Source organism: Pieris rapae, chromosome 3 (genome assembly GCF_905147795.1).
Source record: "Pieris rapae chromosome 3, ilPieRapa1.1, whole genome shotgun sequence".
Classification (NCBI taxonomy): Eukaryota; Metazoa; Arthropoda; class Insecta; order Lepidoptera; family Pieridae; genus Pieris; species Pieris rapae.
The window spans coordinates 2117256-2134981 of record NC_059511.1 but is presented as its reverse complement, the minus strand read 5'-3'; the positions used below and the strand labels follow the sequence as shown (position 1 = coordinate 2134981).

The window sequence follows — 17726 nt, the reverse complement described above, 5'->3', positions numbered from 1 at the left end:
TAACAATCTGTGATCAAAATATAATTTCAAAATCAACGGTTACAGCTTTTTGAAATTTAACCACAAGTTGTTTATTAAGTTCTTGTTGTGTTTGTATTTCTGTACATGTAATTATTTTGGATGATAAAAATTACTTCTATGTGCCAGCTGTAGTATAATTAATAATATGCGTTGCGTCAGTTTTTCACTCTTAAATATACATAATAACTAGTAATTATTTTGTATGGTTTCTTTAAAGAAAAATTACTTCTGCAGCGCATAATATTAATCAGTTTTCTCATCCATGGATCATCTAGCGAGTAAGTAATCAACTATCCGTTTATTAAATGTAAAAAAAGTATATTTAATCCGCATTTCTTTCAGTTATTTACAATGAAAATCAATGGAGGATTAATGCAGTGTCCCCTTTAAATAACTTGCATTTTAACGAAGTGAAATTAAAGCAATATGCAACAAAAATTAAACAACACCTTGTTCGTGCAGTTTTCGCAGCATCCATTAAGTTCACTGTTTCTTTTGAAGAATTACCATACCTGAAGTTCTCTCCAGAAGATCCTAATGGAATCTTGGTATGTTAAAAAAATGGTTTACCCAAGAAAAAAACTTCTTACCTTGATATATGTAATTGATTGTTTTGTAGTTATTTTTTATTTGTTAAATTAATCACAAAGAAATCAATTATCTTGTTCTTAAATATACCCATGAATATAACCGGATATCTTAATATCTTTTAGCTAAGAGTGGAATCAGTAAAGGAATCAAAAACAAAAACTGCTTATGAAGCAATTTTTCTGACATGGGGTACACATTTAACTCTAACAGATGCCATCCACTTACCTTACATGCTTGAAAGGGGTGAACAAAGAGTTGGTCTATCTGTAAAGAGTTCCTTGCAAAATATATTTGACTGTAACATAAAGGAATATAATTTTTCACAGGTATGGTAATAAATCAATGAAATTTTTATATTTATTATGATGATATTACCTTCTATCTCCTACCTTTTATGAGTTGTATACCAATTCATTTATTAGCAGTATCCGTCAATAGTATTATTTTTCAGTTATTGCTAAACTTTTGGATAACTCTACAAAAGTGGATATTACTAATGCTATTAGAATTGCCATGATAACATGGACTGACACATTATTGTCCATTGATCAGAATTCTATATAATTAAGTAGTCTGCCGGCTAAGACTAGGACTTCTAATTTATAAAAGTGAATCCTAATTTCCTTTTGAAAGTTATTGTTCTATCTAGATTTGAGAAAATAAGTACCAAAAAAATCCACATCTAAATCGTGTATTTTTTATCAGTTTTCAAACTAGTTAAACTAAAACTTAATTTTTAGTTGTTTTAATAGTGTACATATCTAATTTATCATTTACATGTTGTAAATTATTCGCTACATTAAATACATGCAGAATTATTTTGTGCTAAAACTATTCTAATTTTAGTTGCAGTTACTACAAATAGGATTAAATTTTCTCAATGTTGATACATCTAAAAGTACAGATCTCTTCATAATTGGCTTTAAAGTACCACAAACTGATATAACCCAGAAAGTATCATTTAAATTTGAGGTTGGTGAGATGCGGAGAATTTGGAACAGGTATTTTTTAATTCACAGGCTAACATTTGTTGCAACTATAAGTTTTATACATTGAGTTTAAATATTAAAAAAAACTTATAGTTATAATATAACAAAAGTAATAAAATTTCTCTCATAAAATCAGCAGAAAAATAACATGATTTTTTTATAAATGAATACTGTTAATGTGTGAGACTGAAAATCTTTTATATGAAAACACTTGTTTCAGCCTTAAAAAGGAGTGTTTAAATGAACTAGAATTAGTCCAAGTGATGTACCAAAATCTGCAAAATCAAATATTTTATATGATTACATTAGATGTTACAATATTTGAGCTAAGTGAAGTTATTTTACCTAATGCTGAAGTAAGGAGCAATGGACAAGTGAAAATGAAGACAGCGCCAGCAATAAACTCACTATTTGTAACATTAAACACGTATTTCAGATAACATTTCCAGGACTTTCAATTTACAATCTGGGGGGTTAGTACAAGTTTCACTGAAAAGGAAGGGACATATTTATCTTTAATAATCCCATTGAAAATTTACTTGGGCATTGTAATTTAAATGGCAATAAATGTAATGTAATAATAATGTAATGTAAATTGAATATATAATATTAACATTCATTTTATCTAAATGTTATTTATTGTTAACAGCAGAAGGTTTTAATGATGGCATTTAAATTTGATAATGCTATAAAGTTGCATTTTGGATGAATTATGGAAATTATAATATCATGATTTACACGAATTTGGACTAACATTTCTATTCTAGGGTAAAAATAAAGTTTGATCAACATTGATACTATTTGGTTTGATGATAAATACTAAAATCTGTCCATTTTTGGTTATATAAACCAGATTCTTATATGAAATATGTACTTTTTAGAAAGTGCTCAGGGCAGGACCTTTTCTAGAAACAAGGCAACTGCATTAGTAAATATTGATTTTGCTACTTGTGTAAATAGTAATATAAAATAAAATGTTTTATCTCAACCTCTTATTATTGTATTCTTATTTAAAAAAAAAAACAATTATACCTTTAAAACATTTATTTAATGAATATGCTTTACAAATATGTCGCACATTGTAACCTTATAAAATATTACTACATCATAATGTGCTAAACTTAAAAATAACCTTATTTCATGTCCTTTACTATGCAAGCAGTTCTCTTTAATACAAATAACTGTCCACAAGGTTGCCTGATAAACAACTTTGGTTTTACTTGTGTTCACGCCTGTAAAATGTACCCTTTTTCATGGCTTTATTACCATAGTTCATTACTATTAATTTATTTAAAATTCGTCGCGAATTCAGGGATATTAGTTCAACAAGATATTTAAAAGAATCTATTACGAGTTGTAGAAATAAACATTTATAGTTATAAAAAGATATTTATATAAATAATAATCATTGCACTTTGAAATTATTTCAAATATAGTGTATTGGTCATAAATAAACACACTAAATTTAATAATTACACATAAATCACAAATTAGCAATTTATTTAAAATGAATTGTTAACACGAGATGCGCTAGAAGCGATTTTAAAACGTCAAGAATTAAAAAACGACCATAAAGAGAATAGCAGTAAAATTAGTTGTTCCATAATCAAATATTAATGTAAATGCGTCATAGCAACACAATACAACACATAAGCTAACATCAAACATTTACATTTTTCATACCAAAGCTATACTTTATGGGCTTAACTGTTTAGAACTGATCTCTGTGACAGTTTCAACAACTTTGTTAAAATAATTATTACATTCCAACTTTTTGACACGTCTGTAGGCTAAGCTGGGCTGTTAAAAAGTAGCTAAAAGCTGAAATTGTACTAAATAACTGTAAGACGGAGAAAATTCCAAGCTGTAACAAGTTGACAAATGTTTTTATAAAAAATGTCAGTTGTCAATTAGTGTGAACTGAAGTCAAAGTTAATTGTCAAGTAGGTCATGCATGCATTGACCTTATAAGTGAATTGCAGACTTAGCCATAGTCCAATCTTTTTATAAACGGTTGACTTAAGTCTAATTTAAAGATTTGAGAAGATAACTTTACTGCCGTACTAATAACATAATTCCTAAAGTACATAATTTTTCTTTAAATGGATGTCCATGCAACCGTATGTTGGAGCTACTCCATACTTTAATCATAATTGATACATGCTAAGGTTTTGTAAGTAAATCATACATATGCTCAAGGCCATCCCAATACAAGATAATCACGGTCCACTGCTCATTATAATAATAGGGTTGGAAAGCTTTAAACTATAACATTTCAGTCATATGTAAGCCCTGTTAAAAACCACCATAGTATTTGAAATGTAATACTATCATTATAACAAGCAGCAAACAGTTAATTAAATTCCATATAAGATGTTAATACAGTACTTTATATTCACCTATAACAGGTAAAATACAAGAAGAATATATTAATGCTAGTGTGGACTGACCAGAGTCCACCCTAGACATTTAAACGCAACCTATTGTAGCTTATAAAAATTAATTTAATCCGGCATGCAGTAAGTTCCATATCCGTATATATTGCACACATCTGTACCTTTCCTGTAATAAAAAAATACTTGTTAAAAATAAAAATTTCATGTAACTGAGTTGAAAGCCTGCTAAGTACCTATATAAAAAAAATAAAAATTAGTAAAAGAATCTATAATATCCCTTATATTGACAGCTGGAAAGATCTATTAAAAGAAAAATCTTAAATCATGTTAACATCAGCAGTGCTAAAGTTTTTAGCAGAAGTTTAAGGTATTCAATTTTCGAGAAATAATTAACAATTCTGTTTGAACCTATTAAAAAAGGTCTGTCTGTACCTAGAAGCCCGCTCAGTGTGTGCAACCGAGCACCTAACAGCATCCACCCCCGGCCGCGCCCCCCGCTCCCGCGCCTCCCGCCTTCGCCCCTCCCGCTGTCGAGTGCTGGGGCCCAATCTTGATGCCGTTCGCCTATAGTGCACAACAATAAACCAATAAATAAATTCGTCTGGGTGAATTAGGAATAAAAACTAAGAAAGTCAACATAACCTAAGTCGGGTTGACCGCATTTATATATGCACAAGTAAGTATATATGCAAGTTCTACCAAATCTTGGTTTTCTATGAAACGAGTAATATAGGTTTTGCGGTCGCCCTTCTTATTCGGTACACTGTTTCCAGAGCAGTAGTGATCGCTATGTGGTAATAGAAGGGGCGCCCTATTCAAATATAAATTCAACTGCCACTTATCATCTTTAATTAAAATGTATTAACATATATATACATATATTATAGTGCAGAGCAGTGTTGGCCTAGTGGATTCAGCGTGTGACTTTCAGGTCGTAGGTTCCATCCCTAGCTGTGCACCAATGGACTTTCTATGAGTGCATTTAACATTCGCTCGAAAAGTGCATGAAAACAACGAGAGGAAACCGGCTTGACTTAGACCCAAAAAGTCGAGGGCGTGTGTCAGGCAGAGAAGGCTGCTACTTGCCTATTAGATCAACAAATGATCATAGCATAGCCAGCGGGACTTAAGATCCCTACTCTAAAGCAAACATATAAAGTAAATAATGTAATAAAATCGTTTTTATTCTCGTAAATAATATTTAAGTTGATTTTGTAGTGCCTAAATCAAATAAATAAATTTACTTTTATATCTCAAGTCTGAACGAGTCAAACCTTTATAATAATATAAGTGCCAGTAATTTAAATCAAATAAGACACAATTTATTTAATCACCTTCCGTTGTTCGGGTCAATAGCATTTTTATTGACACTTGATCCAGACGTTATTATTGAATATTCATTTTATTTTCGTCTTTCATGTAACCATTTTAACGAAATGTCATCGATATTAAAAAAAGAGTACAATCTACTCTCGATAATTTGAAACTCAAGGGTCCAGAGATAAATGTCAAATTACCACGATTTCAAAATAAATAAAAAAAAACAAAATGGGGAGAGAATTTAAGTAACCGTCATGTCGTTTCCGAGGACATAAGTTGTCGTTTGTCGTAGTGCGTTGTCGGCCTTTTAAGAATTGTTACGCTCTTTTCTTGAAGGACCCTTAGTCGAATTAATTCGGAAATATAAAATAACTGCGTTAAATAAGTGGAGGAGTGTGTCAGGAGATAGAAATTGAAGTATCTAGTAGATTATTTTATGTATAATTAATATTTAAAGAATACAAAAATAATCAATACAATGTGATTATAACAAACCTCGTTGTTAATGTCGAAAACACCCTCTTGGATCTTTTCGTAGATCTCCTTAGCAGTGTTAATGAAAGCCTCCTCAACGTTAGCGGCAGTTTTTGCTGACGTCTCCATAAACACAAGTCCATGTTCACGGGCGAATGCCTCACCTTCCTCTTTCTTTACTTCGCGTCGTGACTCTAGATCACTGGAATGATTCATTTAAAATTTATCTAAATTCATCGCAATCTCTTTTTTGGTAATTTGATAATAAAATATTTTCTTATTGCCACAACATTCCTGGCCAAGAAATATATGCAAATACTTAGTCATAGCATTAACAATACATGTACTGATAGTAAGTATTGCTTTTGTTTACTTGTAGATAAAACATGTACATAAACAATGTTTAAGCAGGAATGAGAGTAAAAAATATAATGGAACATAAAAACATGCATGAATTTACCTTTTAAGATTACTCCCTATTTCAACTGATGAATCATAATAAGTATATATGTGATTCATTAGTTAGTGTTGTATAGACTTTAGATAATATCTATCTCTTTATATTAATTTGCAATAATATGATTTTCATCAATGTATCTTACTTAATGTGACTATAATGTATTTAATCCAAAATAAATTATAATGATGTATGCACATTTCTTACCTCTTATTTCCAATAAGCATAATAACCATATTAGAGTTGGAATGTTGGCGTGCATCTTCAAGCCAGGTAGTAAGATGATTGAATGTCTCTCGCCTAGTAATATCATATACTAGAAGAGCACCTGCAGCACCTCTGTAGTAAGAACGAGTGATTGATCTGTAATAAAGAACATCAAATAAATAAATGTTACTTGTAATATATAATAATAATAAAACTTATCTTACTTACAAGCACCTAATAAATTACATAAGCCAAAGAAAAATAATTAAAAAGGAAAAAAAAATGATCACAACCCAAATCAATGCGAACACAAATACAAAACATAAGAAGTTTTAAAATTAAGTAATGCTTGTTGGTTTGTTGCCCATTTTATTCAATAAACTTTTATATGTCCACTAGTTTACAATGTTTAAATACATAGTAACAAAAGTGTACAAAACAATAACATTAGTTTATTAACCTAGTTCATTGTACTTCATTTCAATAAGTACATATAAATACATTAGGGTCACCAACTACAGTTATACATGACTGGTACAATTTTCGGAAGCTAGAAATTTTACAGTAGACATTAAAAGATGTAGGCTACAAGTTTTAAAAAATTCTGCTGCTGATGAAGGAAAGGTATAATGTAACATAATATAATGTATTTAAATATATTTGTAACAAACTTGGGTTATAGTTGGTGAGAGATCAGTAACTAACTTAATAATGCTTACCTTTGAAATTAAGTTTACATTAGAAAAACTATAAAATGTAATACCTGAATGCTTCTTGGCCAGCAGTATCCCATATCTGCAGTTTGATTTGTTTGCCATCAATAGTAATCATACGAGCTCCAAATTCCACACCAATAGTTAAATCATGAACAGGCTGGAACCTCTTGTCTGTAAACTGTAGTAGCAGACAAGACTTGCCCACACCTTGTGAAAAATTGTTATATTAGGTTCATAATATTGTTTTTAATAATAATATTTTTTAGATGATGGCTATAATGAAAAGAAAATGATCACTGACTTTTAAATGAAAAAACAAGGTCAGTCTGAAAAGCCTGAAAACAAATAAAACCGGGAAATAAAATAACTATAAAAACAATTTTTTTATGACATTACTTTGTTCTTTGTTGCACAATAACAAAGAAAAATGTCCTTGATACTGAACGAAAATTAAAGGTATCTTGATTTAAGTTCATTATAAAATTTAAGAATTATTTTAGTAAGATTTAACACACTTTGAGTAAATGCCATTAAATAATCAATTAAAGCCTACTTTTATATTAAGCGTAGGCGGAACACTAGGACATAATGCTATCTATAGAAAGAAAAGAGATTAAAATAAGAATTTTAATACAAAGGCAGAACGAAATCTGTCTTAATCTACAGCTATTATAAATAATAATTCCAAAAACTAATATTAGAGATACAAACCACGAACAAAATACGTATAAAATAATTTCAGGAAATAAAATCAATACCTGTATCTCCAATGATGATGTATTTAAACAAGTAGGCGTAAGCCATTTTAACTTCTATCGATTATATTACGATTTAAAACTTGTAAATCAATTTACGTTATATTAACTTTTTATTCTCGTAAAATAAAATTAGACGCAATTTTAGATTTTCACAGCTGGATAAATCGTAAGATGCTCGTATTTAATAAAATTGTCATGTAGAATTTGACAACATGCATTCTCATTTCGCTGTAAGGACAATTGACAAATATAAGAAGTATACGGTTATTACAGACAAGTTCATTAGATACCTCATAACTCTAAATTAGGGTCTCGAATAGATCAGCTAGAAATTAATAAATGTTTTGGGGTTTGTAACTCATGTTTTCGAAGTCAATAGAAACAAGAGTAAGTGTCTGCGAGTGTGTATACTAGTATTATATTTATAGTCTATACTATAAATTATTCTATATATTCTATACTATAAAATACATAATCTGTTTTTTCTATCCTTGTTATTTGAATTTTGACAATAATTTATGATTTATCTGTTCATAAGTATCAGTTGAAAAATAGTTTGTTATTATTCATTATTCAATTAAAAATAAGCTTTTTATAGTTTCGAGTTTGAGTTATTTTATTGCTATTAAATAATTAACAATATTGTGTTTTGTATATTGCCGATAAGATTCATAACGTCCCTAATTTTAACGTAGGTAACCTTCATGTATACAATGCCGACGAATTTTAAAGAATCTTGTTTGTAATATAATGGAAGCTAAGGAAGAATCTTCATCAATGAGGAATATACAGGAACAAGAATTAGTTAACGTAGAACACAATTCGAGTAAAGACACGTTAAAGGAAAGAGGACAAGGTGATGGCGATGACGAAGTGTGCGAAACGACGTCAAACGAAAAAGAAACTTTTACACAAATTGTACAGAGGTCAGCTGATACACAAAGTAATACAAGTTTAGAACCTAATGACCAACAAACCAATTCTGTGGAACACGTAGAAAGATCACATATGGCCATTTCAATTTACGAAAATAGTGCAACAAGTTCACATTTTATAAGGCAAGCAAGCTGTAGCAAGAATATGACTAATTCTAATGATTTTATAGACTCATGTTGTGAAAAAGCTCCAAGTGAAAGTGAAAAAACTAGTAGTGAAAAAACTAGTAACGAAAAGCTCTACATTCAAGAAACCAATGAACCTTCTACAAGTGGCCTTCCTATAGTTTCAACTAGCAAATGTGAAAGCACATCTTGTAATAGTGAAGGAAAAGAAAATAAGAAAAGACCATCAACACTAAGGCTCAAAAGGCCTGTGCCTGAAGGTGAAGACAGTTCAAGTGATACAGGAAATGATGATTATTCACTGGGATCTGAAGATGGTTGTATTTATACATATAGAGGTGGTGAACATTTAGCTGATCTCCCAAGTTCTTTCTTCAGCTTAGATATGGGATTACCATTGACCCCAAATTCAGCAATAGCTCCAGCTGTGCCAGCTGTACCTCAAGCAGTAAATAACAGACCTGGTTCACGAGCTTCCAGTCCTGATATGGACTTCTTGGAAATGGACTTTGACCCTGGACCCTCCTGCGAAGCAGACACAGGTGACGAATCAACACCTGAAGCTGATATAGAGGTTGTTAGTGTTCCTGAAGTCAATGAGCATGTTATAAGAGGAACATCACCAGAATATCAGCCTGGTGTGGTACAGCCACTTATGCATCCTGTAGCACAAAGTAGTACTGTTAATAAACCATCAATATTTGATGTGCCATCTACTAGCAGTGATAATGTTCATGTACAGGATCACTGTAACATAGTTAAAAAGTTAAGGGTAACTCGTACAGAGTACATTACTCATGTGAATGTGAGAGGAGAGTGCCTAAGAGTTCGGAGGACAATGGCTAATGATCCAAATCCTGAACCAAATACTGCACATGGCTCCAGCGGTGATTTGGTTTCAGCTAGAGAAATTTTAAATTGTAAGTAAGCTTTTGTACAAAATCTTTTTATATAAATATTTTCTTATATGGAGTCCTATTGTAATGTGAGCTATGTTCTTTATTATAGACAATGAAGAAAAAAAGGATGTAGGCATGGCTCATAAAATAAATCAAGGTGAAAATGCAACAATTGACTCGGTTAACTTGACAACAGCATTATATCATGTCAACATGGCAAAGAGACTTATGACTGATCAGCCTAAAAGTGATGAAGGTCAAAGTTCTACTTGTGAGGTACTTACTTAGCATTAATTCAATTATAGTGAAAGTCTGGAAATATGTTATTTGTTAAAATAGCTTAAGTATTTGAGAACAGAAAGTATATTTCTACTTTTAGAATGAGCCTGAGCCTGTGGCTGGTCCCTCACAGGCTAGTGAACCTTGTGTAGAAGCTCCACGGTGCATGGTGTGGTCTGAGCGAGAAGCATGTGAAAGACAAGTCACGCAGATAGGCACATCTGCCTGTGGCGCTACAGCAATAGTTAACGTATTTGTAAGTATACTGTCTTGCACAATTTGTACTAGGGAGAAGTAAGCTTTACCCATTTGTGCCTGACATACATTGTGAATAATGACAAAGCTTTGAAATACACAGATATTATTTGTTAATGTAATTTTCAGCTTGCACTAGGAGTTCCTGTAAATACTGAAAGAATTAATGTTGCAGTAGGCACAAGACAAAGGGCCAACAATGCACCTATACCAAGGTAATACCAAAAGCCATTATATTAATGATTATATTTATATGTCGCAGCCAACTAGCTCAATCAGCAGTTTAATTAACAGCCTAGCCGTTTAAGTAACGGCCTGAAAGTTACTGTTTTTTACAACATTTAATAAACTGGCTGGCTAATGCTTACGCCATTTAAACTATAATCATTATTTGGCAGAAATAAATAAGATGAAAAATATGACATAAAAAATATTTCTTTTAAAATTAAATTGCTTAAGTCAAGTTCACATTATAATAATTGTTACTACACTCTCTCATTGTACTTGTTATTTTTCATAAAGTTTGGAAAACACCAATCAAAGTTGTGGTTTGCCGACGCCGTATAGACAGTTTAAAAAGTTTCGTTTCGAGTTTGAGAGCGGCAGAAAGTGGAAGTAAATTTAAATTAACAGGCTAGGCAAGTAATGAAACGTCATCGATTCAAGTCATTTGCCTAGCTATTTGATCAACTGGCTGAACATCTTTCAGGCCGTTAGTTAAACGGCGCCGTTTACTTAAACGCCTAGGCTGTTAATTGAAGGCCTAACTTAGCTAGTTGGCTGTGACAAATAAATAAACTTTTTATACATAACCAGCACAATTATAAAGTACTGTAATCAAAACAGTACTAACATCGTAAATGTGTTAGTACAGTACCTTTAATCCATGGTGTTTTGTTTTTTGTAATTTTGTTATAGAATATGTAGGCAAGTACCATACCTCATTATTTGAAAAGGTATTCTGTAATTTTCAGTTAGAAGTAACATTGCTCAAGCTCATTAAAGTATTTCTTATTAAAAGATTTATAATAAGGCCAATCAAGTTTGAAGTAGCAGTATTTACAATACAATTGAAAGATACATTACAGTAATAATATACATATATATGTACATAGAATATATATATATATAGAAAATTAATAAGCCAACATTAACTAATATTGTTTTGTTTTACTTGAGTACTACTAATAGAAACTTTATTGAAAAAGAAGTTTGTTTTTTCAAGTTTTTGAGTGTACAGTTTTGATAAAAAAACCGCTTCTTCTTTAAAAAATATGTATTGATGACTGAATCTGACCTTAGTAAGATTGTTGTTGATTCATGTATATTTGGAGTAATCCTTATCTTGACACACTTATAAAAAAAAACATATGTGCAATTCACACGTGGTAGAAGTGAAACCTTCAAAAACAAAGTTTTTATAATTAATCATATATAAATTAAACATTTTTCAATATCTAAATATATTAAACTTATCTTTAAAAACAGTATATTTTAATGATTAATTTTAATTTATAAGTTTAATATAAATCTTTGATTTGGCAAATTTAAAACAACGAAAGTTTGAAATTGGATAAAATGAAAAAAGCGGCAGTAAAAAGAAGCTGTAAAATGCCTCCTATCTCATTTACTCCCACGTTAAATCTTATGGATTTCTGTTTCTGTCTCTTTTACTGTCCGTCCATCCGTTGCATCCGGTTTGAAATCACGATGATTCTAAAGAAGTTTATCTCATTTTCTCCCACGTTAAATCATATGAATTAATTTTTCTGTCTCTTTTTTCCGTTGCATCCGGTTTGAAATCACAACGATTCTAAAGAAGTCTCACTTCAAAAATTGTCTAATTGAACTCAATTGACTCATCGAATTATTTTAAAGCTTATTATAAGATCTTCAATTAGTATGTTATGAATAAGTATTTTTCGTTATTTGAAGGTATTTATTGTCACGCTCTGTGGCGGGTTGCACGGCATCAGATATCGTCACAGGCATACAAAAGGCCTCAGATGGCTTGGTCACAGCGAGATTCTTCCCAACATATCCCGAAAGAAGTATTTCATTGTTACATTGGCTTGCTGATTGGATTTCATTGGGTAAGAACTCTATAGAGCACTCGTCGTCATGATGGGATTGAATCCCGGCTGTCCACGAACCAAAGCTTGGTGTGCATGAAGAAAGTGGATTGGATTTCACATACCGAAGTTATACTTATTGTTGTTTCTCTGAATGTCAAGAACCTTTAAAATATAGATTTACACTTCTATTTACATATGTTTATAGGAACAAAACAGTGGCGAATTTTGAAGTCTAGACCTAAAGTACAACCTTAGGTCTAGGCCTCAGGTTTCTTTATCTGTTTCATTTTATTTCGATTATTTGTTTGTTTCTGATAAATAAGTGTGTGCCTTAACAGATCCCGTCGATTTTTTATTTAAATTCAATTGTAATGCTGAATTTACTATACCATAATTACTCTTTGATAATTATTTGTATAATAATTATCTTAATTATTGGAGCTGATAAATTTTGAATTAAAAATAATTCAGGTGCAGTACCAATCCTCACCTTAAACCTTCAGCTGGGTAGCGAAGGTGAGGTCCCAGATGCCTGGCACCATCAGATGGTGTTTGGGGTGTCTCCTAGGGGAGTGTACCTGTGTAACCCAGTGGTATGCGTCTCCGAAGGGGTTGTCTGGTCACGACTGGTGTCCCCTTCAGTGCTTCTGGTGAGGTCGAGGGATATCGTGGCCAGATTTGACCCAGAGACTGATATGTCCCCTTTGACAGCGGTGCCTGATGTCCGGTTTCATAGGATGAATGTGCTTGGTGAGAAAATTCATAAATCACTATCATTTATTTAAATTTTTATTATTAATAAACCGTAATACAAATCATTAAAGACAAGATTTTTCAATAAAATGTTGTAATGGGGGAAAAATATGAAATAAAGTAAATAAGAAATATTTACCTCAATAATTTTTTATAGGTAATATTCTTCTCAATTTGTTTCACAAAATGTTGTTCGATTTTAATTTTAATTTCCAGTTTAAATGTCAAAACTAAAACTAGCTGGTCTGTAACAAACGGCTTTTAAATTTCTGTGTTGTTCGAATATAGTCTGTGCGGAAAGGGAACCGGCGTATTATATACTTTGCTTCGCGGTTTTGCTTTATTTACAAAATAACATACTTTACAATTTTTTTCCTTTATAAATATCAAGATTCGATATCGAACCATAATGACGCAACAGTGTTGCCATATCAAGAAACTTAGCACTGCAGCGAACCCACGACATTGAAGTTAACTTCTAAGTAATGTTAACAAATTAAATACAAAATCAATATAGCTTTTTAATATTTTAGTTATAGACACAATTTGAGTTTATATTTGGTTTAGATTGTTGGTTTGAGGCCTTTATAATATAGAATAGTGACTTTTTTAAGCTCATCATAAGTACACCCTACAAATTCCGCTAAATGTACTGTAAATTTAATGTACCTCCTTAATACTGCCCAGAATAGCTTTATTTCCCATGAATTACGGACAAACCCCCCTAAGTTGGCATCATGCTCCACTACAGATTTCTCCTTGCACAGACTATATTCTCTATAAAGACTAATGATTTTTTACCTATAAAATTCGTTTAAAAATTATCAGGTCAAGTGGCAAACGTCCTTCGCGAATGGCGTTACTCGGGTTGTACGGAAGCGGATACGCGTACACGTCACATAGCTATCCCGGCTTCGTACCAGGCCGGGATCACTGTGGCGGCTCTCACGGGCTCCGAGGCCCATAGGCGGCTTATGCACGCACCGCATTTAACTGCGTATACAGAGCCCTGAAAGTGGTGTTTGCTGATTCGCATATATATGGTAAGAATCTTGCCAAATTACTTATTTACGCGAGATAATTCGGTAGTGTCTAGATCAGTAATTCCCCTTTTCGAAAATTTATAAATATAAAATTATTTGGATTTAGTATTTTTGTTATATCGTCAATAAATCCCTAGTACTTTCTTGCTTAGTAGGAAAAATATGATAGGTATCATTTATGTTTCTTTGAAGAACTTTATTTCTCATTACAAAAAAAATATTTTTATTTACATTATGTATGTTGAATATTGGGGGGGTGTGGGGGCATAAGAATTGGCCCCATATAGCCTTATTCATCAAATGGAATATGCTACTAGTAAACTTAATTTGTTTGAAAATGCAACTAATGTGGAATCATTTACCCACGAGTTCCAAGGGTCAAAAAGGCCAAAAAACGCACTTGCGAGCCTTCTGGCAAATTGAGTGTCCATGGTATTGTTTATGTACAGATGAGTCTCCTGCCTGTTGTATAAAACATCAAACTATCTGACGACTCGAGGCCAGTTGAATTAATGATCACGAAAAGATACAGAAATTTGAGGGTACTCCTAAAATATTGTGGCGCCTCTGTTTTTTAATAAGAAGTAAATAAGAAAGCTTGTTTGTGTCTATATTTCAGGTGAATCAGAAGCCAAAAGAAGAATGAACATTTGTGACGTATTATGGTCGCCAGAGAACCACCGAATTTTTGTGTATAACATTACTCAGTGTGGATTATATAGGTATATAACATTGTATTTCTGAGACGTTATATACAGGGTGCTTTTATTACGACCTTTATAGGTTTTCTACTGTTGCTGTGTATAGACTTGACACAAATTCGATTCCTTTCACCTTTCGCAGTCCTGGATGGAAAGCTTAGTACTAAAAAATTTAAACCACCTAAAAAAAGTAGTGCGAATTTTGTGATTCGATATTTTTCAACTTTTGCTTCTGGGAATTAATTACGTAAGTACCCACACCTAATCGTTAGGATCAAATCTCTAATAAACGTGATTAAAAATAAAATATGATTTGAATTACTGCGTTATTATTATTACTTAAAGAATAATGAAAATTATTAAAAAAAATATGATTTTTATATTCCATGTAGGGTATTTTCAGGCGGTGGTAAGCCACCCTGTATTTACCATCTTGATACAAAAACTAAATTTTTAAACAGTTTGTCCGCTAATTTGTCTGTTTTATATACGCTGTGAGTTTCTAATAACGGGCTAGTTAAACCACCGACTCCCAGTTTCTATATAAAATACCAATCGTTATTTGAATTATATACGGCTCGAGCAGATGGTATTTTCTATATAAACTTTCTTAAGCGCAAACTTTCAATAAATATATTTTTTATATCATCAATGCATGAAGCTTTTGATCGCTCAAATTCGTTTGAAGAACACCATGTATAACGTCAATTTAATGATAAAATCTATATACAAAAATGTGATTGGCTAAATTTTATTAGCCACATGTAAATAGTATGAATACGATAAAATATAGACATTAGAAAATTGGTGCTTACTAGTCAAAATTATATTAGCACATCCTTATTTAAGTCTTGACCGGTTTGCTGAGCCATTGTTAAATAAACCTTAGCACATGGCAATAATGACGAATTTTAAATGAATATCTCTCGTCGGTCATATTTGGGCTCGTAAATGCGCCAAGTACGAACTAATGACACTGAAAATTTTTTTTTTACTTTTAAATTCAAGATTTAAATTTAACAAAAACGGAACTATCACAGTTTGAAGATTATTAAAATTATTAATTTATAAATGAAAATTTTTTGGATCCGATTTTTGACAGTGGAAAACTATTGTACAATCATCACAATTTTTAAGGCTATTTGACAGTATTAATAAACATTAATTGAAAGTAATCTGTATAAAACATGACTTAATGGAATAAAATATCTTATAATCATACATAAAAAAACATAATACCTATTTTAATACCTTAGTTGTAAATTATGATTTCGCCTATGCAATACTAATGTTGTGTACTTCGAGTTTAAATTCGTCGGACGCTGATCGATCGAAATATATTTAATTATGTAATTTAATAATGATAATTAACACTTAAAAACCTTAATGTTGATTACAAGCCTGGTACTTCGTAGGGTAGTGGGTCGCCATTTTGAAATAAATTCTATAAATAAGATTTGTGTTTATAGCCACTACTATTAAAGCTGAAATGGTTTTTATAATCTTGTCAAATAGCCTATTATTAGAATTCCTTAAACCGGAATTGACTTTTTGACTTTTGCTCCACTGTAGAGGCATATTTATTTTAGGGGGGTATCAAAGTATACCATTCTTTACTCGAGTCGATATTTTATCTTTAAAGGAAAATAATTTTCAGTGTCAAGAGTTGTATTATATGAAACTAAAATGTAAATCCTACGTAGTGTAGTTAACTGAAGATGTATTTATTTAAATTCTTTTTGTTAAACGTAAATGATATCTTCACAAGCCCGGATGTCATGAAGCATATTATTACATGTATTTTTGAATAAATGGTAATAGAACAATGATTTTTTCTTTTTAAACCAGATTATATTCAATTGTCATTCATTTCATTTTTACTCCAGCGAGATATTGAGACATTTGTGTGAAAGCATATTTTGCTTTATATTTGAACACTAATGAATGTCATTAAAAAAAGTCACAATGTTTTTGAATATCATCACTATACGGTATTCTTGATAGATATAATAAAATGTTGAATTGTACTACTGCCCGACAAGCGCAAGTGTTGCAGATATAGAGAGACTTACATCGATGTTACAGAGTACCTGATCTGAGAACTAAGTGAGAAAGAGTAGAAAAAAAGAAAATACATTACAACTTTCCAGGCATTAGAATTCTTAAACCTTAAAAAGTAAACCTCTTTTACTATATGATTTGAATTTATCGGCAATGCTCGTACTACGCCAGGGAATTTGCTTAAAGAATCTATAAAACTATAAGTTACCACTTAAATGAATTCAGTCAATGATTGCAATTGAAAGATTACCTACTATTTGCGAGGCACCCTCAGTCTTCATTAAGTGAATGAGATTTGGCTTTATGTAATTAATAAACAAGCTCCGGAAACAACTCATCACACAAAAAAGCAACCTGATTTAATCTCGCATGATATTATATATTTTTTAATATTATGCGAACCTTTTTGCTGCTCTAGAAACCGGATCGGTTTGATTTCCATACTGTGCACCAAAACCTTAGGTTAGTTTAGTTATCTACTTGTATGTATTGCATAGAAATACGCAAAACAAGGTACTTACCAGATAAGGATTACAAAAAAAAGTAAACAACTTTTTAAAATTAATTATATATTTCCAAATCAGTAAAAAATACATAAAAATATGTACATTACCCCAACAATGTATTTATATTACTTTTGACAACTATTTATGTAAGATATGTACCTAAT

At 31.3% G+C, this 17726-nt stretch overlaps 3 protein-coding genes across 4 annotated transcripts; 2 read left to right on the top strand and 1 right to left on the bottom strand.

The window, feature by feature from the left end:
* Positions 1-32: 32 nt before the first annotated feature.
* On the top strand, positions 33-2596 carry LOC110991521. The gene is made up of 5 exons (XM_022256896.2): positions 33-299; positions 364-569; positions 735-938; positions 1459-1613; positions 1822-2596. Exons 1-5 carry the CDS (start codon positions 284-286, stop codon positions 2039-2041), a joined length of 801 nt encoding a protein of 266 aa, XP_022112588.2. The 5' UTR covers positions 33-283; the 3' UTR covers positions 2042-2596.
* A 34-nt stretch (positions 2597-2630) lies between these two features.
* LOC110991532 (ras-related protein Rab-2A) lies at positions 2631-8126 on the bottom strand. Its single transcript, XM_022256908.2, has 6 exons — positions 7930-8126; positions 7219-7378; positions 6456-6611; positions 5813-5993; positions 4430-4561; positions 2631-4163 (listed from the first exon to the last, which is right to left on the bottom strand). Exons 1-5 carry the CDS (start codon positions 7973-7975, stop codon positions 4463-4465), a joined length of 642 nt encoding a protein of 213 aa, XP_022112600.1. The 5' UTR covers positions 7976-8126; the 3' UTR covers positions 2631-4163; positions 4430-4462.
* Positions 8127-8454: 328 nt separating this feature from the next.
* Positions 8455-16821, top strand: LOC110991838. Of its 2 annotated transcripts, none has more exons than XM_045634600.1 (8): positions 8455-9910; positions 9999-10165; positions 10275-10424; positions 10553-10638; positions 12359-12516; positions 12970-13248; positions 14080-14294; positions 14914-16821. In XM_045634600.1, the coding sequence occupies exons 1-7, from the start codon at positions 8680-8682 to the stop codon at positions 14262-14264; spliced, it is 2256 nt and encodes a 751-aa protein (XP_045490556.1). In that variant the 5' UTR covers positions 8455-8679; the 3' UTR covers positions 14265-14294; positions 14914-16821. The 2 variants fall into 2 exon arrangements, with proteins under 2 accessions (XP_045490556.1, XP_022113063.2); XM_022257371.2 differs by having other exon boundaries at positions 10269-10424.
* The last annotated feature ends 905 nt before the right edge of the window (positions 16822-17726 follow it).

Bases quoted from the DNA above. Each gene is read 5' to 3' on its own strand.
- LOC110991532 (XM_022256908.2), bottom strand. From the start codon at position 7,975: ATGGCTTACGCCTACTTGTTTAAATACATCATCATTGGAGATACAG. The intron at 6,612-7,218 runs GTATTACATTTT...TCTTTATTACAG, and splicing joins GCTGGCCAAGAAGCATTCAG to ATCAATCACTCGTTCTTACT. The intron at 5,994-6,455 runs GTAAGAAATGTG...GAATCATTCCAG, and splicing joins ATGCTTATTGGAAATAAGAG to TGATCTAGAGTCACGACGCG.
- LOC110991521 (XM_022256896.2), top strand. The intron at 570-734 runs GTATGTTAAAAA...AATATCTTTTAG, and splicing joins AAGATCCTAATGGAATCTTG to CTAAGAGTGGAATCAGTAAA. The intron at 1,614-1,821 runs GTATTTTTTAAT...CACTTGTTTCAG, and splicing joins ATGCGGAGAATTTGGAACAG to CCTTAAAAAGGAGTGTTTAA.
- LOC110991838 (XM_022257371.2), top strand. From the start codon at position 8,680: ATGGAAGCTAAGGAAGAATCTTCATCAATGAGGAATATACAGGAACAA. The intron at 9,911-9,998 runs GTAAGTAAGCTT...TCTTTATTATAG, and splicing joins AGCTAGAGAAATTTTAAATT to ACAATGAAGAAAAAAAGGAT. The intron at 13,249-14,079 runs GTGAGAAAATTC...AAAAATTATCAG, and splicing joins TCATAGGATGAATGTGCTTG to GTCAAGTGGCAAACGTCCTT.